A 27,238-nucleotide genomic window follows, 5' to 3' on the forward strand; every position below is an offset into this window, starting at 1 on the left:
AAAACTGCATCCTTTCTTCTGTTTCCATGCACACACAGACAAAACAGTATAACCCCAGGAAAACTCAAGTGGTTTAATTTTAAGAACTGCTGTTTCTTAATGCAAGGGAAGGAAATTAGTGTGAACCCTTCTAAAAGTAGGTGTTTAAACCTTTAGCTAAAGGTGAAATTCAATGCAAGTATAATGTCCATCTAGACTGAAAATGTAATGGTATCAATCTGGTTTTTAACTTAAACAGTAAATAAATACATATATTTGCTCTCACTTTATAAACAGAAATAGTTCCACGTATTTCAATGAGTGATTTCACCAGAAAAAGCTAGTCATCCTGCAATCAGCATTTACAGGAAGAAGATCCAAGTTCAAGTATGTGCCATGACACACGACACACATAGGTGTACATCCATATAAATGTCTGAAGAAAATAATATGTTAAAAAGATAATTTTATTCAGTTATCCTTTTGACACCAAATGAAATGCCAATTAATCCTCCAGAAGACAAAAACCCCATAAATTTAATGTCACATTCTTAACTAAAGAAAAAAGTAATAGCTTATTACAGGACAAATTATACTTGGATTTATGTAGTGTGTCAGTTCCTGCAGGAATGTGTTAATCCAACAAAACAAACTATTACTTAAAACCCAAATGAAAATAGGACAAGCTACCTCACACAGTATATTGACAGCAGCTGATGTACTGTTAAGCTCACACTTTGCACTGTTTACAAATGATATTCATGTCCTCTGCCCTTCTGGGTTTTTGCAGGTTTTGTTTGGGTTTTTGTTTGTGGTTTTGCTTGTTTGGTTGGGTTTTTTTTCTAATGAGTCTCTCCTTCCCTCAAGGGAATTGTGGTTAAAGATGTTATCAGTACATGAATGGCTAAAATCAGCTGCTATTTTGATAATGAAAATTTGAGTTCTTATACAATGTTTTTTTAACTGCAGTATACAGAATTGATATTTCTGAACAAATTTCTTTCTTACTGAAAATACACTTTTATTTTAAAGAAGTAACTTTTGATAAAATTGAAATCCTTAAAAAATAAGCTTTTTCACAAGCACTCTCAACAAGATAATAACTGTAAGATAATGAAGAAATTATCTCAGTGTCTCTACAACCACAGATAATCATACTGCTTTATGAAGAATGCATGACTGACAGTAAAACTGATAAAACTGTGTACTCACTGTGTGCTGTGATCTAAATATGTTATTACTCTGTCTCCTTCTTCTTCCAAACGTTTATTAACATGGTGAAGATATTCCGGGACCTAACAAGACAAGAGAACGATCAGTTCAATTATAAAGCTATGAAAGGCATCTAATCTTGTTCCATGACAATTAAACTACATTTTCAAAGAGAACATGAGTTGGAAAGGACTATTCCACCAGAACGCTGTTATGTACTACATAATCTATATTTTAATTAATAAATGTTATTTTGTATTAAACATATTATAGTTGGTACTGTGACTTTAGCTACAAAAATGTTACTGGGTTACTACACAATTTTATGTTGGGTTAACCGGAGCCGCAGGAGAAGAGCCTCATGCTATCATGGTCAGCAAATCTCGTTTATTTCAGGTAGCATACACACATTTATATCTTCTATAATCAGCTCATACATATTGCAAAAGTTAAGCTCAGGATTGGTGCTCAGACTAAAAGTCAGCTACGCCTCTTTCTACATTTCTTTGTGGTTACATAGTTTGAGTAAGTTTTTGTTTTACCGTGCTTCTCCCTCATATCTTTCAGCTACAAGGTCTTGTTATCGTATTCCAGCTGTGCTCAAGGACATACGAAGCTTACTGCCTTGCTGGTTTTCATGAGAGTGCCTGTGTGCTCAGCAAAGCTCTCTCATGTCTGCGTGACCTTTTGCAGCTAGCCAGTTATCAATCACACTCTCCACATTTTATCTATCAAGTTCCATGACAACCTGGGGTGTGCTTTCCCTGTTGATACAACACCATGGTCCACATCAAAACACATGAATACCCGTGTGCCCGTAAATTTCACTGGACATTAAGACGCCATGGCACTACCAAAGTTCTCATGGAATCCCAGAGTTGATAAAACTAACATAAAAGCAATCATCTACCACATGCACCTACCTCTCTTTCTTGCATTAATCTCTGGCCTTCTGCAGCATATAAACAATTTGTCTCTTCCAGAAACCTCTGTTCAAATGATTCCTTGTAAACCTGCTCAAGAAATCAATTTAGTTGCTTACATTAACCTCACAATGACAGCAGCGCATTTTGTTTGTTAGTCATATGAGGGCAAGTAAAATTTTAAGGATGTACACAGCCATGAGAAACATCAATGTAACACTAACAAATTTTCCGTTTGCCCACTGATTTCAGAAAGACTGACATCAGAAGTGACTTTCCAGAGCAGCAATGGTTTAAGCCATCACTACTTGAACAGTCTAAAGTAACAGGCTTCTGTTCAAGGCACACAGCCCAACACCAGTACACAACATCACAGCACAGCAGTGACATCCAATCCACCCAAGACCTAAACCCCACTGATATTTCTGTGGCAAAAACTCTCCCAACTAGTGAAACATTGGCAGAAAACAAGTAATTCGCATGAGTAAAATATTAATATGCTCAGTAACACATCTTCAGGTTTCAAGATCTGCCAGGTTTCTCTCAGTGGCCCAGGAAAAATGAATTATATCAAAAAAGGTGAACTCCTTCTACAGGGAACAAAGAAGGTGTGTAAAAAAGGGCACCAAAACCAACCAGAGACATTAAAAAGCTTCTGCATAATGACTAACATTTTATTACAGAAAGGAAGTAAGACAGAAAGGACAACTACATAAAGAAAAAGTTGAAGTAGGAATTAATATGTAAACAGAGGTACAGTGAAAAGAAAATAAGAAAATTCCTTGAGCATGGTGGAAGAATAGAAGAAAAGATTTCTTCCAAAACATGTAACAGAGCTGTCAAACTCATTACATTCTGACCACTTTTTGTCTCTTAAGGACTCCTAGTTGAAGGTTCCCTGCCCAAAGCAGGAGGGTTGGAGCTAGATGATCTTTAAGGCCCCTTCCAACCCACAGCATTTTATTATTCTATCACTTTCAAAAGCTTAGGGTTTTTTTGCAGTGGCTTCTCTCTCGAACAGACTAATTTTTCTAGGATGATAGGGGAAGCTACAGATTAAAGTCAAGAGGATTAACATGAAAGCCAGAAAAACAGGTAAGCTGCCTAACCAGAAAGGACTTTTTAATGTAGTCTGCCTCTTCAAACTCTTTCAAACCTTCAGCCAGTTTTGCAATGCTGTATTGTCACTCTGAAATGGAGCAACCTCACCAGGTTTTAGGAATGAAGGATAGCTCTGAAGCTTCACTGCACATCACACAAAGCTGAAACTTTAACTCAAGGACAACCTATGTGGAAGTCAGAAGCACAGCATTCCTCAGTCTCCTTGGATGCTTACTATCTCTGCTCATGGAAAGTTCCAGTGAGTTGCAGTTTGACACGATCTATCTGAAAACCTTGGCCTTAACATGGCATCCCATTCTATCCTCAGCATTTCTAAGAAGCTGCCAGTAGAGTGATGTTTTTGTGATACAGACCCAAGATCTGGACTCCAAAAAGTGACATTTTTACAGTGACAAAGAGGGATTTTTCTGTTCCTACATTTAACTGGCACTAGGATGAGACAATGAGAGATTCAGACAGACAAAACACTGCACATACTACAAGATCTGTAAATTTATTAAGATCTGAGGCCATTACCTCTGCTAAGGAAAAACAGGCAAAGAGATCTCATTTAAAAACAGTACATGAATTGCACATGGGGTAAAGAAGAGGCAATCATACCAATGTAATAGCTAGATTTTACACACATTTACCAGATGAACAGAATAATTTCTGTACAAAACACGACACGCAGTCCACACTGTGTTTCTAAACAAAGCTGTTACTAGTGAGTTTGGCTGTACTCACCTGCAGATCTGAGAGCATGCTCAACAAACTCCGCAGCAAACTTCTGTCCACAGCTTCACCATTTCGTTCTCGTTCGATCAGCAGGAGAATTCCATCAATGGTCTTGGTTTGAACTTGCTTGTCACTAATGATATGGGTTCTAAATAACTCGAGCCCCATATCCCTGTGTGAGTATCGAAAATTAGTTACTGCTGATGCTTTTGAAAAATCACACCTTTGTTTAAAATACATACAGTATATATATGATACAGAAAAAGATCAATGGTGTCTATACTCGTTTTGACACTGTCCTCTAGCAAAACCGTAACAATTACCTAAAAATACCAGATCACATGCAACCACAGGTATACACTTCAGTGGAGAACTGTTACCAGCCTGTCCAACTTTCACATAATAGACTGTTTCTCTGCTTATCAAAAAAAAAAAATCTGATCATATACCTTAACCTAAGATTCCCAGGATCAGACATTCCACATGTAATTTTTAAGTTTTGTTCAAAAGTAGGAATTCTTTGTATCTTTGGGATCTTATCACCTCTATCAGATTCTTGATTCATTCTAAGTGATGAGGAATATTGCCTTTATGCCATGAAGTAGCTAATCGTTAAATATTGAAAACTGAACAATCTTAGATAAAACTTGTTACCTCTGATTTCTTCATATGCATCAGGATTTCAATAAAAGGAATTTCCCCAGTGGGAGAAAAATAAGACAAAGTATGAACAGAACTCATCAACAATGTTTAGTAAAAGGCAGCCTAACACAAAGAGTTGGAGGAAAACTGCTGAAGCTGGGAACAAAAGATGTCCACTGGACAAGCAAGAGGCTGGAGAGAGATGCCAGGCTCTTCAGACAGCCTGAGGAACTCACAAGAGCACAGCAGCCATCCAGGCAGGGAAAAGACATGCTCTTACTCCAGTACTTTATCTACTTTATTTTTTTTTTTTTTTTGGGGGGGGGGGGGGGGGGGAGGGGGCAGGGCCAGCACTTTAGATAAAGTAATAACAATACCAGAATTTTCTTTGCAAAGCTTGGGTTTATTTGCTGGGGCAATGATGTAAAATGCCCCTCAGTGGGAATGCTTTAAAGGAGAATGCCAGAAGATGGGGGCTGGAAGTACAAAAGCATCATCAAGTGACCAGAGCTGGAAAGATAATCTGCACCTTGTCACTGTATCTGACTTACTTAAAAAAAACAGAGCAGGAAGCTGAATGTTGAATTCAAATGTTTCAGCAAAACCAGGAGCACCTACAGTAATGCTGGGCCAGTGCTAAGGTGGGAGGCAGCAGACAAGAGGAGGCTCCCACAAACCCAGCCTCATCCAGGCTCTGACAATGACAGCTACACATAGCCCTTAATTTTTAAGCCCATGTTCTCAGACCATCTTCTTTTACCCCCACTTGACAGTGAATATTCCTGGGGAAGGAGGACATGACACGTGCATATGCTGACACATGCATTTCCATAAACGGACAAAATATTAAAGATCTATTATATAGCTCAAATATAATGTCTAAAATTTAATTTCAATCTTTGCAAATGTAATAGCGCGTCAACACTCTAAAGCTTATAGGAATACTTATATGGATACCTACCATATAGAAGGAAGCACTGAATTCTGAAGCACATATGTACGATCCAGAAATAAGAAAATGCTTCTGATCATGATCTGAAATATATAAAGAAAATATTTTTCTCTTCACCTCCACGTGATATTTTAAATTATAAAACAACTTCTGAAAACTACATCACCTCATTTACTGATGTAGGTATTTTAAACTTTTATGGTGACTTGTACAGCCATGGGATTGCAATTTATTGAAGTCAATACTATTACTTGGTGGTATTCCCAAGTACATCTAAGACAGTTTTCAAATTTATAACCATTAACTAAACAGTTTTATTAGCCTGTTAGGAGTTTTATACTACTGATATGCATAAGCTATTCAAACAGTACCTCCAATACACTCAGTAAACACCCTGAAATAGCATGCTGCCATGCTTTTTGCTTTAAAATAAAAAAACCCCAAACAACAGTTTAAGCTGAGACAGTAATAAGCTGTGCAACAGATCTTTTAATGATAAAAGTTACCTGCCAAAACTCGTAAGAGAAATAGAGATACATTAAATCCAACAGTAGAAAGAGGGTATAAAAATATATGATCTCTTTTTTAAATTAAAAAAGTGGGAGGAGGAGGTGGTTTTGTAGCTTACTGGACTTCTACATTGAAAATCCATTTTTAACTTTGCTCCTAAGAAGGCGCTGCCCAACTCCCAGTTTAGCATTAGCGTAACTCCAGATGTCAGTAACTCACCCCCAGGCCAGATAGAGATTTCTATTCGCAGCTGTCCACCTACTCCTTCCCTAAAAGATTGCATTGCCTCTCAAGCAATTCTCAAGCTGACATGGCTTCTGACCAAACATAATAAAGAAAAATAGCAGTAAGGTTGATTTTCTCTTTTCTTAAATAGCACAAGGGCTAACCCAGCACATGGGCAAGAAAGGCACTTGCTACAGGTTGTTGCTTTAAGGAAGAAAAAAAAAAATGCTTAGAAGTAATTAAAGCAAACAGCGTTCACAGCAAAAGCCCTTTTACGAAAACACAGGTTCACGCTAACTACATTTTCAAGGCAGTATTGTCAACTCTGTTTTTATCAGACTGCTGAATTCAAATAGTTTCCCTAACACCTTCCATTTTTAATTCAGATAAAAATCACATACCTCTGCTCAAACCTCGCAGGAAAGGAAAGAACAGATGATTTGAGGAATGAAAACAGAAATTCAACCATACAGGGCATCTGCAGCCAAAGCTATGCGACAATACAACAAAGACTCATTGTAAAATGTTGGTTTGGAATTATAATGACACCTTCTTAAAGGCATAGTTTTCATAGCGTGTATTTCAGAGAGGACTTTTTTATCTCACATATATCATTGTGGAGGTAGAAGACCAAAAAGGCAGACAGAAAGCAAGTTTCAGTTCTTCAGCCTTTCTATTTCTTAGCTCTAATAGTCAGGATAATCATCTCTGCTTTGGAAAAAAAAGAAGTCACAAGTTAACCTAGCTCTTGGAGCGATCTAAAAGCAAAGACTCTCCAATTACTTAAAAATATGAACAGCAAACAGCTTCACCATTTCTTGGTTAGTTTTTCCTTCCACCTAAAGAAAAATAGGTGTCAATATATTTCTGAGTGATGTTCAAACCTTATATGAGCCTATGAAGGTCAGAGATAACAGACCCTACATTTCAAAAACAGAAGTTCCCTCAGCCAGCAAAGAGAAAAGTAAAAAGGAATGCTAAAACTTGGGAGGAGATGCAGTGCAGTCCCAAGTTAAAACTGTGACAAACTCATTTTAGCCAGATTTCACACCTCAAGGATATGTACTCTGAAAAAACATTCAACTTACCATTTGTCTGCAATGATCTTGCCAGCATTTATTTATCTTCTTTAAAAATAAAAGACTATCCAGAGAATCTGTACAGCACCCATTAAGGAAAACTAGTTTGCCAGTATCTTTAGAGGCCAGATTCTGGAGATGATCTTTGCCAGCCATTAGGCAAAGCTGCTCCATGGATATTCCAATGCTACTGTGCCTGCCAGAGATAAACTGTTAATTGCAGAGCTGCCCAGCACAGTGGCTGGCAGCTCTCCAAAAGGCCTTCCTGTGTTTTTCAAGGACTAACACTCACAGCTCTTCAGTCATACCATCTAGTGGCTGTACCATGTAACCTTAATATAGATTTAAACAAGAAATCCCACCAGCATCAAACACACATTTGTCACCAACGGAGGTGAGACGGATGGAGAGGTTATTTTGTTTATTTAATGAGTTCACACTGTGCACAACAGGAGTGACCCTAATCTCTTAAAAGCAGTTACAGTTCGAAATAATCCTCAACAAATCCAAATACCACTCTTTTCATATACATCTCCAGGTCACCCTAAGTAATCTACACAGTTTTTGTCATTACACAACAGATCCAACTGTTATTTTCAAATAATAGAATTCTCAAGTGTCTCACAAGTAAATCTAATGAGTCTTTACCTTCCTCTCCTGCACATTATCATTTGCAACTCATTCTAGCCAAATCTGATTAATTTGATCTCGTGTCCTTAGGATACAAAGTGGTACAACTGTAAAATATTAAATTTTCAACCTTCCAATCCACCATCACCCTGTCAAGTGGGCCAGGTGAAAGCAAAGTTTGAAAACATTAGTTTTAAAACATTTTTTCATAACGTCACCTAAAGTCTGTAAAAGCAGGAATGCAAAAGATGGTGGTGCACTGCTTTGACGACTACATTTGGTTCTCAAAGACCAAGTATGCTAAAGACTACTGTACTAATGTGCTATGTAGAAGCCAGATGACAAATAGGACTCAAAAAAACCTAACAAACCACTTACAAAAAAAAAAAAACAAACCCAAACCCACACAGCCCAAAACCATGTTGGTGCTACATACCATTAAAACCCCAGATTATTCTGAGTGTAGGCACCTACCTGGGGAATGTAGTGAACCAAGAAACTGAGAGTCACAATCCAAAGCACCTTTGAACATTCACCTGGAAAGGACATTCATTCTGGGCTCTGGCCCCTTGTTTCTTTCTACTTTATCCTAGCTTTTCTATCTTATCCTATCATTTTCTGCTAAAAAAAAATCCATAGAGAGCTGGGAAACAATGCCAGCAGCCTCACTGCTGCAGTATCTGTTCGATATGGCACGCTCCACCTGCTGGCTAAGGCATTTTCCAGGAACATGGGGACAGCAAGGTGGACACAGACTATTCATCTGCAGCTCCAGCAAGTACAATCCCGTGGCTATTACACAAAAGACACCTACGATATAAACCACCTTCTCAGCATGCAAAGCTTGACTGGATTCAGGAAACAGGGCTGGCAACAGCCAGGTGTCCACAGAAGATCTACAGGCACTTCTGTGACCCATTCAGCTAGAAGACAAGTCTCAGCAATGTAACTTCAGTAAACCATGGGGAAATTTACCATAAAATTTCATCCTTACATGCATTCCAAGACAGCCAAATGATCTCCTGAACTTAGAGCTCTCTTCCAAGAACCTCCCAAGGTCCACATAAGATGCATGAAGGCTTCTTGAATGCCTCTGTAGTACATCACTGTTGACCAGTTGTTATTTTTGGTCAAAGAGGTGCACTATGTTTGAAAATTCTTTTGATGTTGACAATCACGGTGATTTTTTAGGCTATTGCTGCCATAAGCATCACAACTACTCACCTGCCACAGAAATTCATACCTGCTGAGAAATCTCATAGTGCGGTTGACATTTTCTAGATTTAGTGTAAAATTTGCATCCTTATTAAAGTGACAAATTCTTATTAGCATTTTACACATCAATACACAAAAATTATTCACCCAGATGACTAATATTGCCCATGACTGATTTAAAAATATGTAAGCAAAGAACCTCTTTAACACATTGACAATTACTGGTGCAATTTTTGCAGACTTGTTTTAAGAAATAATGATTTAAACTAACCATTCTAACCACTTCTGTGCATGACAAAAGGATATTCTCTAAACTGAAGGATTTGTGCTTTCACATGTTCTTCGCAGACTTGTCGCAGCTGTTTGTACAGTGTAGCAGAGACTTTGTAGGAACAGAGATTTTCAACAGCCTAAAAAACAAAAATGGATCATGAATGAGACAAAAAAAGTACTTAAATTTTTGTGTCTGTGTAATTAAGACTGACAAAGAAAAAATCAGCATTATATGCTCAAGCTGTGAACAAAACCAAAACATCAAAAAAAATTATGTAGAAAAACTAATACTTCAGGTGTCCTTTGTGAATTTGGTCCCCTGTTGTTCAGCTAGATTTTGTGTCACAAACAAAATCCACCATCAGAGTCTGGGTCATATTTCAGATGTGCTGTTAAACACTACCAGAATTCTGCCTCCTTCAATACTGCTCAGCAGTAGGACTCCTCCAGAAGGTCCATTTTGTGCATCATTCAGTATGCACACAGGTGCTTTTCTGGAGCAGGAACACAATCATACCAAATATTTTAATTTCTTAATAACTTTAAGGTAGACATTTCAATCAGTCTGTCTAAATGGTAATTGAGTACAGCTGCTTTCTTGCCTTTTTATCAACTTATTTCTTCCCAAATATTTCCACTGATTCACACACTCATGCTAAGGTACATAAACTGGGGGGGGGGGAAATTAAGAAAAAACCCAAACAATAACAAAACCCCAAAACCCAACTTCACATTAATCATTACATAAAGACTTGAACTGATTTATTGGGAGCTCAGAGGATTTAGTTCAGTATTTATCCTTAGTTAACTAAGGAGGCCAATTCTGCCCCAAACCAAACGTTCTGATTGTCACTACATTAAAATCAACAGCCCTTATATTATGAGGCAATACTTCACATAACACTACCAAGGATTTAAAGCACAATGTCACCTTGGCACCTAAAATTGACCCAAGAATGTTTTCCTCTGCTCCAGATGATTCTAACCTACCTAATCTAACTTTATTTAAATGCACATAAAAATGACCTCCACAATTTTGATACAACATTAAAGCAGGCAAATAAAAAATTATAAAACAGTGCCAATAATATGTTTTTAATCTAATCTTAAGGTAACTAAAATGATAACTTGCGACAAACAGTATTCAGACAATCACTTTGCAGACAGTGTTAGAGCCACTCCCATCCACCCACCCATCCAAATATAAGTCTAGTCAGGACTCTCATAATTTTTTCGTTCACTGCACTACTGTCTTTCCTTTGCTACTACACTGTCCTGTTCTATGTCCTCCAGGAGGGCAGTGCTGCCCCACTTCAAGTTATTTAGGACCTCGCTGTAAAGGTAATTTTCTTTTTCCATTATTTTTATCACTCACTCCTCATTCGGTAATTCTTTGTACTGCCCCACTTTCTCTATCCCATCAAGTATAAGCTACTTCTATCAAAATCTGTGCAATCTACCACCAATCCCAGACATTACTTCTATTTTAGTCGCAAAAAATTGGCTGCCACCCTCCCACTGCTCACTGACTACATTTCTGCCAAGCACCTCCATGCCTGTTTCCATGCTGCCTCTAATGCCTGGAAAGGAGTATCCTTCAGGCTTCCCACACAGCCTCATCATTGTTCTTCTTCAGTTTCTTCTCAGCCACTGTGCCAAATTAAATAAATAAATCAGAAGGTTCAACTGTAGGCTGGTACACCAGCCCGCTGAGTGCCCTGAACTCTAGCAGGCCTCTCACTTCCCCCCACAATATCAGATAAAGAGTCAAAAAAACCTTCCAAAAAGGCCTGATATAGTAAGAACTGATGCACCCAGAGATATTTTCCCTTGTGGATGACTAGGTGCTCACCAACAGGCAGTTAAAATGATCTGTAAATACAGATCAGGTTTCCAATGGATGCCGAACCTCATCTTTTATTCCTCTGGCAGGAGAGTAAGTACCTGTCTATGCACAGGCACACTGAGCACCACCACCCACGGTGCAGAAATCCTCCTGATTTGCTGCGTTACGGATTATTCGACCAGCCTTGCATAGTTTCTACAAATAAGCAGGTAAAGAGGAACAGCAAGAAGTACAGTTCTCCCTTCACAGTTTATCTGAAATCTCTCTCCTCTTCTGCCAAAACTCAGGCATGTACCCTAGTGATTTCATAGCCGTATTACTATAATATCATTTCAGAGCCTCTGAAAACAAGTTAGGTAACACTCAAAGCATCTGCAGGCTGTTGTTTTCTTTTTTCTAGACATGAAAAAGCAGGGTTTTCAAAATGCTGGTTTTGAAACAATAAAATGCATTATGTCATTCAAACTCTGCAAATCTGCAAGTATTAACAGGTAAATATACTACAGTCAAGTATTCTATTTAAAGGGAATAATTCTATTAAGTCAATATAGATTTACATAATCAGCCATTTTAGACCCATATATTACATTCCCTAACTAAATAGACAAGTATAGTCAGTTCTGAAGCCCATCCTGATTTTCTTGAACAGGGACCCAGTACAGACTACTGGCCTTCTCCTCTCTCAGTGTCCCCTTTGCACCTCTACTTAACATTTAGAAAATTTCAGGTGTGCATAATAATGTATTCGGTCCTGGTCTGGCAAGGACTTCAGTCTGCAGAACAAATACCTGCACCCACTGAAAACTCATAACTAACTTAGGTAGCACAATTCAGCACATCAGTGACTTTGTATAACATGACTGCTCTAAAAAGCTACTACTTCAGTCAAATACCCCAAAGCACATACATCTAAAATAACACAGAACTAAACCACACAACTGGAGAAAGTAGAGAGAAATGGCTCAGAAGTCCATCTCTCTTTTACCTGCCCTAGCCCCTGCTCCAGTAGTTCCAGAAATGCTTTTTCACCACTTGAACAGAAAAACTAAGATCCTGACTGTTATGAAAATGCAACAGCAATCTGAAATGTGGGCAAAATGACTGTTTGTTGCCTACTCAATCAAGAGTCTTCTAACTCCCCAAAAGGTATAGAAGTGTAATACTATAACCTAATAATATCGAATACTTTAACATTGCTACTGACAAGAAACCATAGTGAACAAAAATGTACAAAAATCATCATAACTTCATAACCCTGTTAGAGTAACATCCTGTTTTCAGCATGTTGAGTAGGCAGAATATTGAAGATACTAAGACTTAGATCTCAGCCCTGCCTAAGAATGTGCCTCCCAACATAAACTGCTTTTTCATGGGTCCAAATCCTGGTAGCTCTCCGAGGAACTGATATACAGAAACTGACTAGAAACAGAGTATGAAGCGAAGTATTCAATCAGCTTTTAAGAAATCAAAATACATTATGCTGAATGTGTGCCAAAATAGTTTATTCCCCCCAAAAAATGAAACCAAAATCTTACGTGGCTTACCTGGTAGAGCTCTTCAAGGTTGTATTTAATAGAAATGCTACTCTGTATTGCTCCCACCGCTTCATTAAGTTTCTGCCAGGTGTCCTGAGTATAATTATCTGGTAATTTGGGTCTTTCTGTGAAGTAAGACACAGGTAGTTTAAAAACGGCCACCCAACGGGAGCCTGCAGCAATGTCTCCCTCCCTGCTGTTCCACCAAGTTCTGCCAAGCCACTCCGCTCTCGGCCATGTAACTCTGGCACACTCAGAGGGGTCACTAGTTCCACCCGAGGCTTTGCACGACGCGCTTCGCCCCCGGCTGCTGTTTGACGCCCGTGTTACTTTTAGCGAGGCAACCACCCTCGCCTGGCTTTAATCAGCGTTGACACTAAGGTGGCTTTCTGCCCGCTGCCTACGGCCGCTGGCCCGGCGCACGGAGCCCCACGCGTGTCCCCGGGAGCCCTCACACGGGCACGGTGCCGGCAGCCTTATCAGCCCCGCGGCAGCCACCCCTCGCCCCGATACGGCGGCGGGGCGGGTGACAGCGGCGGGGCCCGGCCGCCAGCAAGGGGCGGGGAGCGGCCGGGGCCGCAGTAAACAAAGATCGGGCCGAGCGCACCTGCCAGGACAGAGGGCCCGGCCTGCCCCGTACCCACCTCTGAAGTTCTTAATCACGAGTTTCTTGGAGGAGGCGGTCGCGCCTCCGCCTCCTCCTCCCGTGGAGCGGGTGGCGGTAGCGGCCAGCGAAGCGGGCTTGGTGAGCCCGTTCGTGTGTCCCACCAAGGCCGACAAGTGCGGCTTCTTCTGCGGCTCGTCCGCCATCTCCGCCCCGGGCGCCGTGTCCGGCCGGGGCAACGCGCTGGGCTGGGCCGGGCCGGGGCCGGCTGGTCTCCGCCTCCGCTCCCCTCCTCCTCCTCCGCCACCACCCAGCCGCCCTCCCCCACTGCCCGCGGGCGGCTGCCAAGTCCCGCCGGGGCGGGAGGCATCGATGGCCTCCGGGCCGCCTCCGCCCGCCCTGCGTGCGGGTCCGGGTTCGAGTCCGTTCCCGAGTCCGGGCGGCGCTCGGCCAGAGCCAGCCCTGCTCACAAGATGGCTCCCGAGCCGGGGCAGCCTCCCGCGGGCGGCAGCAGCCCCTCGGTGTCCCCTGCTTCCCCCGGCTCTGTTGGCCGGTACCCACCGAAGGGCGGCCGGAACGAAAGCCAAGGAGCAGTCCAGCTTCCCGCCCAAAACCAGCCCGAGAGGCCGCCCGCGTCCTGCTCACCGGCACCCCCCAAACCCAACCGAGCCCAGTTTGCACGAGCATGGAGCGTGTCCTTGTCTCACACATCTCCCTGGCGTCAGTGCCCTCAGGAGTCAACCTGTTCGGCAGTTTAATGCTCAGTTCAACTTTTTCCACCCAAGTTCACTGAGACCCCTCTCCAGCATTCCCCGCGCGCAGCGCAGCTAGGAAGGAAGGAGGGGAGACGAGTCTCCAGCGCTCTCCCGGGGAAGTAACTGGCGTATCCCACCACAGGGGTTCCGCCATCTGGAGGCCACCACCCGCCGCCTGCACAAGCCGCGGGTACGAGCCGTAGCAGAGGGACAGCAAACACTTCCGACCGCTGCCTGAGAATGCGCAGCGGCCACCAGGACACGCGGTTTACCGGTGACGGGCCCCGTCTGCCCCGCCCACCGCTCAGTCCCATTGGCTGCTCCAGTGAAGCCACGCCCCGAGGCCGCGGTGGGCGGGGTCTCGGCCGGTGGGGGCTGTCACGTGACTGTCGGGGCCGTTCCCGCCGCCCTCGGACGCGCCGGGATCCGGAAACGCGGAGGGAGCTGCGGGAGTTCCGGGGCTCGCAGGGTGACACAGGTGTGCGGCTCCCGCCTCGTCTCCTTACTCGTTAATGGCGCACATCACCATAAATCAGTATTTGCAGCAAGTAAGCCGGATTTTTTATTATTTTTTTTTAATTAGTCTGTGGGCCCTGTTTGAGGATGCGGGTGTGGTTTTCTTTGCTGTAAGTGTGCTGCCTTGGCTAAGAAATAAAGCAGCGTAGGGTGAGTGATGTGGTGGGGTAATACAGTTTTTCATTGTGCGTGAGGCACACACCGTCTGAGCGCAAAGGATGTACCCCTGGAATGCCTGAAAAGTCTGGAGGTTTCTGAGGTAATTTATTTGTAAGAGCCGCCACGGAGGGTTGTGTGTGTGTCCAGGAACGAGTGCGGCTCAGGGATTCGAGGGATACAGAGGGATCTGAGGTGCCCAGAAGTGCGGACACACACTTCTGACATGGAGCATGGAGAGGCAGGAGCGGATCCGCAGGGATTCCAGCTGGACGGAGCTGGCAGCGACAAGCTTTTTGTGTGCCCACTCTGGAGGGTTCTTGCCGCACCATCGTATTCTCATCACTGTTTACCGTCTTACTTCATCTGGCGTTAGTTAAGGCATAAAAGAAAGTAACTGTTTGCGTTTTTAGTCTCCAAAAATGGAGCATCTGAGATCTCCCAGGACAGTGGTTTGCTCGGAAAAGTCTACATCTTGTTCGGTTGACACTCCATTCAACATTCAATATGAAAAACTGTCTAGCAAACATAAAATCATCTCTTCTTTTTCCTGAAATGAAAGCCGAACACAAATTTCTGAAAGAGTTTAAACAGTTGATTTTCTCTCTTTTGTTGCTATTTTAGTCTTGGGGGTTTTTTCCCATTTGGTATGAGCTTTCCATGCATCAGAAAGATTTTTTTTTTTCATATTGGGACACAGAAATGTGACAAAGCACAAGCAATGGGAAGGGAACTCTTAAGAAGTAATACCTAAAATAACTTCCATAACTGAAGAAATTTCCACCTTGATGTCACAGTAACCTGTCCAAGCAGACTATTTTTTTACAAGGAGTTATATTTAGCAGGAAGCAGAGTTAAACCATTCTTCCATAGAATATAGCATTTACAGTCTTAGCAGGTTTTCAAAAGCATTCAAAATAGATAGAATATCAGTCTAATATCAGACATTGCCTTTGGAATGATATCTGCCTGTTAAATCTGCCTGTGTTCATTTTAAAGTATTTCTCAAAGATTGTGCCTTTGCATCTGTGTTTGATGCCTTTAAGTACAACTGGAATTTTAAAAAGCTTAACCAAATGTGGCTCTCAACTGCTGTTTTACAATGCTAAACCCATGTACATATGTATGCTTGCCTCCTACAAATAAGGAAAAACCACAATGGTGTTCTCTCTACCTTCTCCCTGAGATCTTTTTGAACAGCAGCTATATTGGAAATACAGAATTATTTATTCAGTTTTAAGCCTTTAAAAAGTTGATATTGGTAGGTATGAACAGTGGTAACTAGGTGGTGGCTTCTGTAGTTGTGTAAATGTCTTGTGTGCCTGTTGCTGGATTTTATTCTGTAATGTGACTTTGGTTCTGTAATGTGTTTACTTTGGTAGGTACAAGAAGCCATTGAGAACAGAGATGGTACTTTTTGTGCAGAACTAGTATCATTTAAACATCCACATGTTGCAAACCCAAGGCTACAGGTGAGGATCTGGTTTTTGAGCTGTTGATTTACTTTCAGTTTTCCTTGCTCTATATGTGGGTTCCTTTCCATTGGAGAGAAACCTCAGAAATCTTTTTCTCGGGCTGAGGTAGGATCCCCTTGTGGGTTTCCTTCTCTTTTCTTCTTACAAGGATACTATGTATAGATTTTTTTTTTTTTCCCTGCTTGGCTCTTTGTGTTCCACTTCGAATTGTTTTCTGGATAGACAGAGTTTTGAATATCCTTTCTGACCAGGTCTGCATTAGTTATTAGCACAGCACAGTGGAAGGCACTATAGAGAAAAAAGCAGTGGCTAGTAAAAGGGTGTTTGTGTGTTTTGGATGCTTTTATTTAAGGTTGGCTCTGTTTAGGTTCTGGAGACAGAATGCACGCTAGCAATTCATTACTCTGGATATGATTGTTAATGAAATTTAAAGTTCTGGTGGATGCATACTAGATGATCTCCAGAGGTCCCTGCCAACCCTAGCAAATCTGTGAGAGCTGCCATGGCAAAATATGCGTATGATGTTCTGTTTCTGGTACACTGCATGTTCCTTTAATGTTTTATTGATTTTTTTCTACCCTTAGCTTCCATCTCCAGAGGAGAAGTGTCAGCAGGTTTTGGAATCACCATATGATGAAATGTTTGCAGCTCACTTAAGGTAAAGATGGGCCCGGGATGTAAAGTCTGTTGTGAGATGTACGGCAGGGATTGGGAAGGATATCCTTAAGTTTACTTGCCTATTTTAAAGGGCTTACACCTGAAAACTTGGTATTTATTACTCTTACAAATAATGCTAGAATTGCAGGAAATAAAGACTATCTTTCTCCTCTCCACATAAAGTTTGCTCTATGTACCTGGCTGTCATCTGTGTATGGCCATTGGCACATCTTTGGTGTCAGTGCTTGGTGTTTCCCTTGCTCTGCCTACTAGCTGCACAAGAATTTAGAGTGAAACAAGGGAAATAAATATTTTTAAAAGGGAATTTCAATCATAGAAGTACTCTTGAGAGGGCTTAGTATCCAAGTAATTCTCAAGGCTTTTACTTAATAATTTTCTGTATCTAGTCTCTTTCAACAATCTTGCATTTTTAGAATTTAATCTTGATGACAGTTTCAATAAGCATTAGCTTATATAAAAAATACTTATTTATCTCTAGGATCTGTTTTCTACAATTATTAAGTGTAGTACTCTATTAAAATACTTGTGCCAGTTTTGTAGGAAAGCTTCTAGTCATATTTCTTTGCGCCTTAAGTAAACTGTAAAACTTCATGTAGGACACAAAAATAAATATTTAATTTATGTATATTTTCTGATGCACTAATGCACCTTTTCTTTGACAGGTGTACTTACGCTGTTGCAAACCATGACTTCGTAGAAGCATACAAATGCCAAACAGTTATTGTCCAATATCCTTTTCCGTAAATCTTGCGTATTGTTTTCAGATTAACTTCTGGTAGAATAAGTTCTCTTTGTGGTTTTTAAAAATCTAATACAATGTGATCTGCTTCCCAATACACTTCAGTTTGTTTAGGTTTCTAAACAAGGAAATTAAGATTCATTCTTCTTCCAGTTTTCTATGGGGCTAGGAAGGAATTTTTTTACTTAGCTCTAAAATATAGTACTAATTTCTCCCAGAATATAGGAGAGTCTCAAATCATTATAATACCTTGCAGTTTGTACTTGGCTAGAGGGGAAGATAATGATAAAGAAGCTTCTGTCTTATCTCTGGCCAGTGTTTCTTACTGCTGCTGCTACTCAAAGGAGTGCATGGCTGTGCTCATGTTCGTCCATACTGCAACTCAGCCCCTCAACTTCTTGATGGTGTTTTGATTTCTAGTCTTCCATGAAGTCTTACATGGTACCACTGAACAGCTGTTTCTCGAATCTGTGCGTCAGATTTCATGGCATTTTAAATTTTCCTAAATGCAGTACATCTTTCCTGCGAGCATTTCAGGCACATAAAGAAGAAAATTGGTGAGTACATGGTAGAAAGCTACTAGAAAACAGACTCATCTTTTCCTAGTATAATACCATTGTAGTCAAGCTAAAATTATACCTACAATTTTATTTATCCCCAGTGATGCCAAAATCAAGCCTAATTGGCTTTGTTGCCTGGTTGAGTTTTCATGTCCAAAGTGTGAAAACTAAACATCTGAGTTTAATTACGTAGAATGGTCCATATGTAAATACATGACGGATTTTTTCAAAGAGAAATGGAATTTTATTAAAGCCACAGTAAAAAAGACTTTAGAAGTAATTATTGCAGTGTAGGATTTCTGAAATGGTGAGATCTTGAAGAACTGTCCTGTTAAGAAGTGCATCCTTCTTCATTTAAAGATTAATATTTACTTTTCTAATTGTATGACCAGCTAACAAAATAAAAATAAATTGCTTGTTTCTCATGTCTTACTTATTGCTTGATTTGCACCTACTAACTATGCTATGATTTTTATTTCCAGGGCCTTACCTATTATGTATTCTGTAGCCCTTGATCTTCGAATTTTTGCTAATAATGTAAGTAGATCTGATTAACAACCTCATTATTTTTATCTGTTTGGTATTTCCACAGTAGAAATATTTTTATAAAGTTTATTACACAGTCTAATTTTGCTCAGTTCTCTTAAACACATTGTTTAGGATTTTGTTGACACACTAAATTCATCCAGTCCTATTGAAAAACGAGGTTGCTCTGTCTGTCCACATCCCATTTGCAGATGGAACTAGAGGGGTTCTGAGGACCTGAATGCAACTCCCAGCAGTTGCTTAGACCTTATGAAGAAGGGATAAATATTTTCTTTATTGAGTAGCATGTGGTGTAAGTCACTGTTTTCCCTGGGATTTGGTGGAAATTGGAGGTATCACAGACAACCAAGCTGATCTAACCATTCACCAGATCTGAACAGGGAACTTTCTGCTGCCCTTTTCCAGACGTGTGCACCACTTCTGATGTTCCTTGGAGCACTTGGTGAGCCCATACAACTGCTGACATGCAAATAGTCCCCAAATTTACATTATTTTTCTCAGACTGGTGAATTGAAGTAGCTTGTGTAGGGATCTGTTGAGAACTTCTAGGCCAAGGTGAGTGGCAGAGTTGTGATTTTTTTTTTCCTAGTCACTTCACCTGAAGAATTGAAGCTAGAGTTCAAGTTAGGTTAGGGCTTGACAATATCCAGTATTTGCATTGGTCATCCCCTCATCGCTCTCTTGTGCCCACTTAACCACAAAACCACACATGGAATGCTTGCACAGGGAGTATTTTTCTTGTGTGTGACTGCTCTGCAACAAGTCTCAACTCTCAGTTTTAATGAGGGAAATCTGTATCTCTGAGATGCATGAGGAAGGGAAGTCATGCTGGATCAGTCATGCTGGAAATGTTTGAACTCTGTCTTCTAACCTTAGTGTATTCAGAGGATATGGTTTCAGAGAAGACTTCTGCAGCAGGATGCTTTTCCATTTCTTTTACTTATGTTTCAGCTAGTGACGATGCAAACACTATAATAAAACTTTAGAAAGTGTGTAATAAATATCTTCTTGCCATGTTTTTTCTGTTGAAGTTCTGTATTGCTCAATGTGTGGATTTTTCCCATATGTTGACAACGGAATTATTTTTTTTCCTCTTGCTGCTGTAACATATGTTTTCTCTTTCTTCTGGAAGTCTCAGGTCCCAGCAGTGTGTGTTACTACTGGAAACTGTTGAATACAGTTTAGAAATAAAATCTAGTCTTTGTGGCTGTGGAGAGAAACTGAATTATAAATTCTAAGACTCAAACTCCATAATTTTTTTCCAGGCTCCTGGTCTTTGTACACTTGAATTGAAGTATTAGTGCTCCAATTCAGGTGTTAAATCTGAATTTAGGTTTCTGAGACCTGCATTAAGCTGGGTGATACCAAAGGTAATAGTGATCAGTGCTCTTTTCCAAGGACTGTCCTTCTCTACATTGGGCTTGGTACATGTCCAGGAGCCTCTTAGAGTGTTTTCTTTTGTTCTGTGAGCTTGACTGCCTTCTAGATTTGGGAGATAGCAGCCATGACAGATCTCTTGCTATAATACTTTATAAAATGCTGTATTAAAGAACTAAATTTTACAGCCCAGTTAACCATGATGTAGAATTGCATATTGTTTCTTGCTGTGTAATGCTAGGCAGATCAACAGCTTGTGAAGAAAGGGAAAAGCAAAGTTGGTGACATGCTGGAAAAAGCAGCAGAACTGCTGATGGGCTGCTTTCGAGTCTGTGCCAGTGACACGTAAGTGAAAGACCCTCTGTTAAACTTGCACTAATTAATTACTAAGATCTTAATGAACTTTGCTTTAGATTTTCCCACTAACTTAAACCATATATGGGTCTTAGAATGAACACTTCTGAGGCTTGTCTCTTCTCATTTATAGACTGTTCTCTCTTTGCTATTAACTACGGAGGGAGAGCCCTCACTTCAGGTTTAGCATTCCTAGCAGGTATCGTTGGGTAGGACTTATTATGTCCCTGTTTATCAGGGAAGATGATTAATGCTTCTGTGCCCTGTTAGATGTGAAGTTTCCTCCATTAGAATTAATTAGATGGAAAAGAGGCGACTCTGGTTTCCAGTATTAGCAATTTTAACACCTCTGAAGTAGAAAAAATGTTTTTTTCGGGTTGTTCTTTCACCTCAAGTGTTATAAACCACTGCTGTGCTTGTGTTTGTTATAAACCACTGCAGGCTGGAGTGAGGACCCTGATGCAGATGAATAATATTCTGTATGACATCTTTTCATTATGTTGGGAAAATATATAGCAGAGCTACACCTATGTTAACCCTAAAAATGCTATGGAGCAAATATCTATGGAATGAATTTACTGTGAGGACTAAGTCTTTTCTAAGTTTTCTTACAATGTTCAGTACTAGCAGGTTTTTTCTTTTTCCTTTTGACAGTCGAGCAGGCATCGAAGACTCGAAAAAGTGGGGCATGTTGTTTCTTGTGAATCAGCTGTTTAAAATTTATTTTAAGGTAGGGTTCTAGTCTGATGAGCTGTGTTTTGTATTTCATATTCTGAGTCAAACCCACCCTGTTTTTATATGATACCATCCATCAAGATTCTGATTAAAATGCTATTTTTTTTAACAGATCAACAAGCTCCATCTGTGTAAGCCCTTAATTAGAGCAATTGACAGCTCAAATCTGAAGGATGAGTATAGTATGGCACAGAGAGTTACATACAAATACTATGTTGGACGCAAGGCCATGTTTGACAGTGACTTTAAGCAAGGTACTGTGTGCCAGTAAGACACATTTAAAGTTTTGCTGCTTGGCATGAAATCTTGCTGAAATTGTGTGTTTGTGTGACTCAAAATTGCATTGATCGAAGGAAAAGTTATGCTGAAAGGTCCAAGGCCAACAGGCTGACTTGAAGCAGTGATGAGATTATGTGATACTTCTAATTGTAGTGTATGGCCAGCTTTAAAGTATTTGTGTCAGTGAAGTTTTCTGCAGTCTTATGCATTATGCATGTGCTTTACAAAATGTGTGAGCATCCAAAATAATAGGTTTATAAAAGTTTCACAGAGGAGCCTTCAACTCTTCAAGTTGCTGTGTGCCACACAGGAAATCTTCAGCAAACTGTAGTGTGGAATTAGTTTCTTGATCCATTGATTTTGGAAGATGTACTAACTGCATTTCCTAGATTTCTAATAGAGTTCACTAGCAGAAATCCTTCTAGAGCTAAGGTGTACAGCTTCATCACTAACTGAAGCCCCTGACCAACATCTATTCTGGAGCTGGCTCTGTTACTCCAAACAGTGTGTTCTGCCTGTCAGGCTTATTGGTTTTTCTCTGTCGGTAGAAGCCGCTGAGAGATTTTCATGTTGTTATGCTGTGTGGTCTCACTGGCACATTTCTGCAGCTCAGGAGATGTGTGCATTGCATTCAGCTTTTATCTCTTGAAGAATTTAGGAAATAGAGTGCATTATCAACAGATCTTGAGATTCGCTGCTTTTGTAGTAGGAGCACAATAATATTACTGAAATGAGCTGAAAATTCCAATATTACTTGTAACTGTAATGTCTGACATCAAGATCTTGACAAGTTTTCTTTGACTTTCCAAAGGAGCACTTACCTTTCTGGTAACACTTTGCATTTTGTATGAATCTCCAGTTTTTCTTTATGTGTTTTGAGTGGTGTGATTCTTTTTTATACTATTTCAAATGTTATGTGTTCAAGTTAGAGATGGACATGGAGCACAGAATTTGTGTTACAGCTTTTATCCATTTTTGTGGTTGGTTTATGTTTCTCAATGTTTGCAGCTGAAGAGTATCTGTCATTTGCCTTTGAGCACTGTCACCGATCAAGCCAGAAGAACAAAAGAATGATTTTGATCTACCTGCTGCCAGTAAAAATGTTGTTGGTGAGTAGGCATTACTTTCCTAAATAAGGGGAAGGGGGTACACATGCAGATCATAAAACTGATGCTCAGTATTTTCTTGGTTTTCCCGTAGTGGAATTCAGAGGCTGTTTTACCCTGTAAGAGCCAGCGTATACACACCTTGTTATGTGAGGGCAAAAAGTGTTGAGTTGTCATTTATAAAAACACAGGAAAGGAGATGGGGGGAAGTAACACAGCCAAACAAAAAACGCCGACCCCCAAACAAAACTAACCCAGCCCTCCTTTCCCCCTACTTTTTCCCACCCCTCCTAAAGGTGCAACCTGATCTTACTACTTTAATATAGTCGAATTCTTTGGAGAAGCACTCAACAGTGTAACTTCTGTCTGGTAGCAGAGTGCCTCTCTGCTGATGAACTGCACACAAAAGCCAGGGAAGGTGTGGATTCACTAGAACAAATTTGTTTGCTTCTTTCACCTGGTGGAAGAAAGAAGGATGTGCAAACAGATGGCTGAGGACTGTCGAAAGGGGTTTGCCTCAGCTACAGCCTGGCTTCGGCTTTTTTATTTGTACCTTTATTTGTACATTTTCCCATTCGAGGCATGTCAGAAGGGTCATGAGGCAGAACATTTTGGTTCTGAAAAATCAGTGAAGACTTGTTACTATTTGATCACTTCCTATTTCTATTAAAAGAGTTAAGCACATCTGTTTCTTGTTCCTGTCCTTTCCCATGTGCTGTGCTAACATTTGTGTATCCCTGAATTTGTGAATTATGCTGAGTATTAATTGATTGTAACTGAGGGGACAGGAACTAGATTTTAGAGTTTCCTGTTCTGGCCCTGTGGCCCTGTTACCCATGAAGAGTGTTACCACCTGCCTTTATTGAATTGCCGTTTTCCACCTTTCCCTTGACCTGCTTGTGACCTCCCTGCCTTTTCAGTTGAGTGCTCCCTTTCCAATCCCTTGCTGTGTCAGGAGGGTAAAGGGGAAGTATAGTGGGTATGGTAATTGGCTTCTGTCTTCCTTGTTTTATTTGTTGTGTAGTGGTTGTTTTCAGATCCGTCAGTGGTAGGGTTGATAAAGAAAAACTTACTAACAGTCTTCCTGAAAGTTTTGTCCCAGTCCTGAGTGGGTGCCTTAAACTGCTGGGTCTGTCAGTGCCTAGAATTACTGTGGCTTTTCTAAAGCCATTTTAATGTACAAGGGGCATTAAAGAAACTACATAAAGGTCATTGTATTTACAGTTGCTTTTTTTAAATCAAAGACCAAACATTGACACTAACTTCAAACTACTAAAATAGCTTGTGTGTTGTTTTTTTTGTTCTAATAGCTCTAAGTAAACCTACAGCTCAGTTCTGCTCTCAGCTAATCCTTCACCCAGGAAAGGAGTTAGCAACAGCATATCATGATGTAACTAAATTTATTAAGTCTGACCAAGTCAATGTGCACTCTGATGTTTGCTGTGCAGGGGATAAAAGACAAAGCTTCTTTTTTATTCTGTAGATGGTTCAGTCTTACCTGATCTAGCAATAAGAATTAATTTTGTTTCTTTAAATGTAGCCTTTCTCTCCCTTTTTTCAGCAGGAGGAGCATGGTGGTTGGTTTTTGGTTTTTTTTTGAGAGAGAGCATTTTTATTTCTGCATGGAGGCATAGAGAACAAAAAAATCTGGTACAGACTGAGATAGCACTTGACAAGGCTGAAGCTCTGCTCATATTTCCCTGGAAATGCTTGAGATTCCTGCAGCTCTTCTGTTTGTAGAGTAGATGATACAACCATGACATGAAATTTGAATCTCCCAAGGCTTCATATCACAGGATCTTGATTCTACGAGTTTGATAGTTGTTCCCTAACATTAAGTATTAATCATCCCTTAATCATGATTAATCAGTAGTTATTGTGAGTAGTGCTACAAGGTGTTTGAGAGGGACCAGGGGGTTGTCTTAGAAATTCTTTTATTCACTTCTTATTCTGTAGCAAAAAAAGTGGTTAAACATTCCTCTTTTTCTCTTAACAATTTTTTAAAGCTTACTAGATTCTATTTAAAATGCATTTGACTTTACTCTGGAAAACTTGGACACCATTTATTTTTCAGGGCCATATGCCAACAATTCAGCTCTTAAAAAAGTATGACCTTATGCAGTTTGCTGAAGTAACAAAGTCTGTGAGGTATGATGCTTGTTTTTCTACTTTGTGTTCAAAAAGCATTAAGTAAAAAGTGTTTCTTTGGGGTGATTGAGAAAGGCAAGGGAGGTATATTCCTACCAAGTTGTAGTTTCATTTCTCACTGGAGTTAGACCTTCTCAGTGTTTCATTTCTTTATCCTTCCAGTGAAGGAAATCTTCTCCTACTGAATGATGCTCTGACAAAGCATGAGACCTTCTTTATTCGATGTGGAATCTTTCTTATCCTTGAGAAGCTGAAAATCATCACATACAGGAATCTCTTCAAGAAAGTGTAAGCCTAACAAAAGCTGTGGTTTTGCAAAAGCAGATTTAATATGGTTTCATGTGAGACTGGGGTAGAATTGTATGTGCTCCTTAGTCTCTCTCTGAGAGAGATGACTTTCTGTTAAGGTGAATTTATTGTAGAAAGGCCACTTTTCTAAGAAACAGCATTTTAAGTGATTTTTTTTCTCAATAACATATTTTTCCTGTTGTTTCTTTCAGATATTTACTACTCAAAACTCATCAGCTATCTCTAGATGCTTTTCTGATTGCTCTGAAGTTCATGCAAGTAGATGATGTAGATATTGATGAAGTCCAGTGTATTTTAGCTAACCTTATATATCTGGTAAGCACTGACCACTCATTGTCTGGTGCTTCCAGACTTGTAACAATGAAAAATATTACACAGAGAATAACAGTTTATGACAAAAGCACATCAATAATCCCAGGGTTTCTTGTGCCTTTTTTGAGGGAATTGTGCTCAAAGTGAAATGTTTTCATTTGCCCATAGGACTTCCTCTAGTTCCTGCCCTTTTTTCAGGAATCAGTTAATATTGAAGTTGAATTTCTTATTACAAATTCAATACTGACATTTCTATATATGCAGAAATAAATTGATTTAAAAATACAAACCTTTCAAGTGGCGCCAAAAAGATTTGTTCTGAATTTGAAGTAGGAGACTCTTGGTCTTCTCAAATTAGAAAACATAGAGCCAGATTTCTTTGGTTCTGTTCCACATTTTGTCTTTTACTCTAAGTGAATCTCAACTGCTTATGAATGGATAAAAGCTTGAAATCTAAATATTTATTTTAAATCAGAGATTTTGAAGTATCACTGTAGTGTCAGCAAGAAAATGAATCCCTCTTCTGTTTCTAAAGCATCATTTGGTGTGGTCTAGGTCACTGGGAGATTTCTCTCAGTGTTACAACACTATGTCTGAAAAGGAAGTACTATGTCATTTAGTTTATTAGGCATGGAATACTAATTGATTAAAATCCTTATTTTAAAGTGAACAAGAGTGAATTTAGAAACACTTGTGTAGAGCTCTGTCTCCTCAAGGCAGTGTAAGCACACCCATAGAGGGCCCTGGCAAGAGGCTCTCAGTCTTGACACCATCCTTAGTTCACAGACGGGGTGGTGGCTCCAGCTTTCTGCTTACTCCTCAAGGTGACCCACTTACATAAACTGGACCCTCATGGAGATTTAAGTACAGTAGTGCAGTGCTGAGTGAGCATGCACAGCTTTGCTATGGTTAACTTGTAGGTGTTTGCTTGGGTTGTAGGGATTGTGTTACCATCTCTAAGTACTGACGCTGCCTTTTTCTCCTTCTGCCAGGGTCACATTAAAGGCTACATATCCCATCAGCATCAGAAGCTTGTGGTCAGCAAGCAGAACCCATTTCCTCCACTGTCAACAGTGTGTTGTTGAGTATTGCATCTCAGCCATGCAAGTGCTCTTCAGATACTCAGCTTGCCCAGTGGAGCTGCTCCCGATGACCCCAGGAACACTGTAAATGGCCTGGTTCATGTCCAGGACTGAAATACCAGGAACTGTTCGTGGTTACTTTCCCAGAATGGCCAAGGCTGCCAGTGTTACAAAGTGCACTGAAATGAAATGCTGACTTTTAAGTGGTAGTTTCCACAGGCTTTCTAGATCATTCGAAGTATTTAATGAAGAAATAAAGCAAAGCATTCCAAATTCCTTCTGAACTATTAAAAAGCTTTTATAAAGTACTTCATGTTACTATTTTTGTGTTTATCCTTCATGGAGAAGTATCAGCTTTTGTTACTTGTGTTAATCCATTCTTCAGAGTGGAAGTAATGTTTTCTTACATGTTTCCACGGGGTTTTTTTAAGTCTCAGTAATTTTGCTGGTATTAAATACTCTTCAAACTGTCTCTAAAAAATAGAGAAGTGTTTGACACCAAAAGCTTTACTGTGTCGTTAATATTGGTGGGTTTGAGTAAATGTGGTAGGTGCCCACAGATGGCTTTGGGATTTTTTTTTAAATTCTGTTTATAGTTTAATTTTTGTTATGATGAATAAAAACTCATGTAACTAAATTATCTATAC

At 40.1% G+C, this 27,238-nt stretch overlaps 2 protein-coding genes across 4 annotated transcripts in view; one reads left to right on the forward strand and one right to left on the reverse strand.

The window, feature by feature from the left end:
* CUL4A (cullin 4A) overlaps positions 1 to 13,729 on the reverse strand; it is a 34,978-nt gene extending 21,249 nt beyond the window's left edge. For 2 of the 3 annotated variants that reach the window (XM_066176734.1, XM_066176733.1), the window contains exons 1-8: positions 13,505 to 13,729; positions 12,870 to 12,985; positions 9,512 to 9,616; positions 7,371 to 7,439; positions 5,557 to 5,630; positions 3,963 to 4,125; positions 2,115 to 2,204; positions 1,192 to 1,274 (exon numbers count right to left, since the gene is read on the reverse strand). In XM_066176734.1, the coding sequence (XP_066032831.1) occupies positions 1,192 to 1,274; positions 2,115 to 2,204; positions 3,963 to 4,125; positions 5,557 to 5,630; positions 7,371 to 7,439; positions 9,512 to 9,616; positions 12,870 to 12,985; positions 13,505 to 13,670 (866 nt within the window). In that variant the 5' untranslated portion in view covers positions 13,671 to 13,729. Of the gene's footprint in view, positions 1 to 1,191; positions 1,275 to 2,114; positions 2,205 to 3,962; positions 4,126 to 5,556; positions 5,631 to 6,276; positions 6,717 to 7,370; positions 7,440 to 9,511; positions 9,617 to 12,869; positions 12,986 to 13,504 lie in introns of those variants that run through there. The other variant, XM_066176735.1, reaches the window with a different exon arrangement.
* An 877-nt stretch (positions 13,730 to 14,606) lies between these two features.
* PCID2 (PCI domain containing 2) lies at positions 14,607 to 27,231 on the forward strand. Its single transcript, XM_066176737.1, has 14 exons — positions 14,607 to 14,767; positions 16,274 to 16,363; positions 16,951 to 17,024; positions 17,707 to 17,772; positions 18,299 to 18,340; positions 18,826 to 18,880; positions 20,508 to 20,611; positions 21,275 to 21,350; positions 21,468 to 21,609; positions 22,643 to 22,743; positions 24,815 to 24,888; positions 25,051 to 25,176; positions 25,389 to 25,512; positions 26,502 to 27,231. Exons 1-14 carry the CDS (start codon positions 14,732 to 14,734, stop codon positions 26,592 to 26,594), a joined length of 1,203 nt encoding a protein of 400 aa, XP_066032834.1. The 5' UTR covers positions 14,607 to 14,731; the 3' UTR covers positions 26,595 to 27,231.
* The last annotated feature ends 7 nt before the right edge of the window (positions 27,232 to 27,238 follow it).

This window comes from Chamaea fasciata, unplaced genomic scaffold (assembly GCF_029207755.1).
Source record: "Chamaea fasciata isolate MVZ Bird 193981 ecotype frontalis unplaced genomic scaffold, bChaFas1.0.hap1 SCAF_2, whole genome shotgun sequence".
Lineage (NCBI taxonomy): Eukaryota > Metazoa > Chordata > Aves > Passeriformes > Sylviidae > Chamaea > Chamaea fasciata.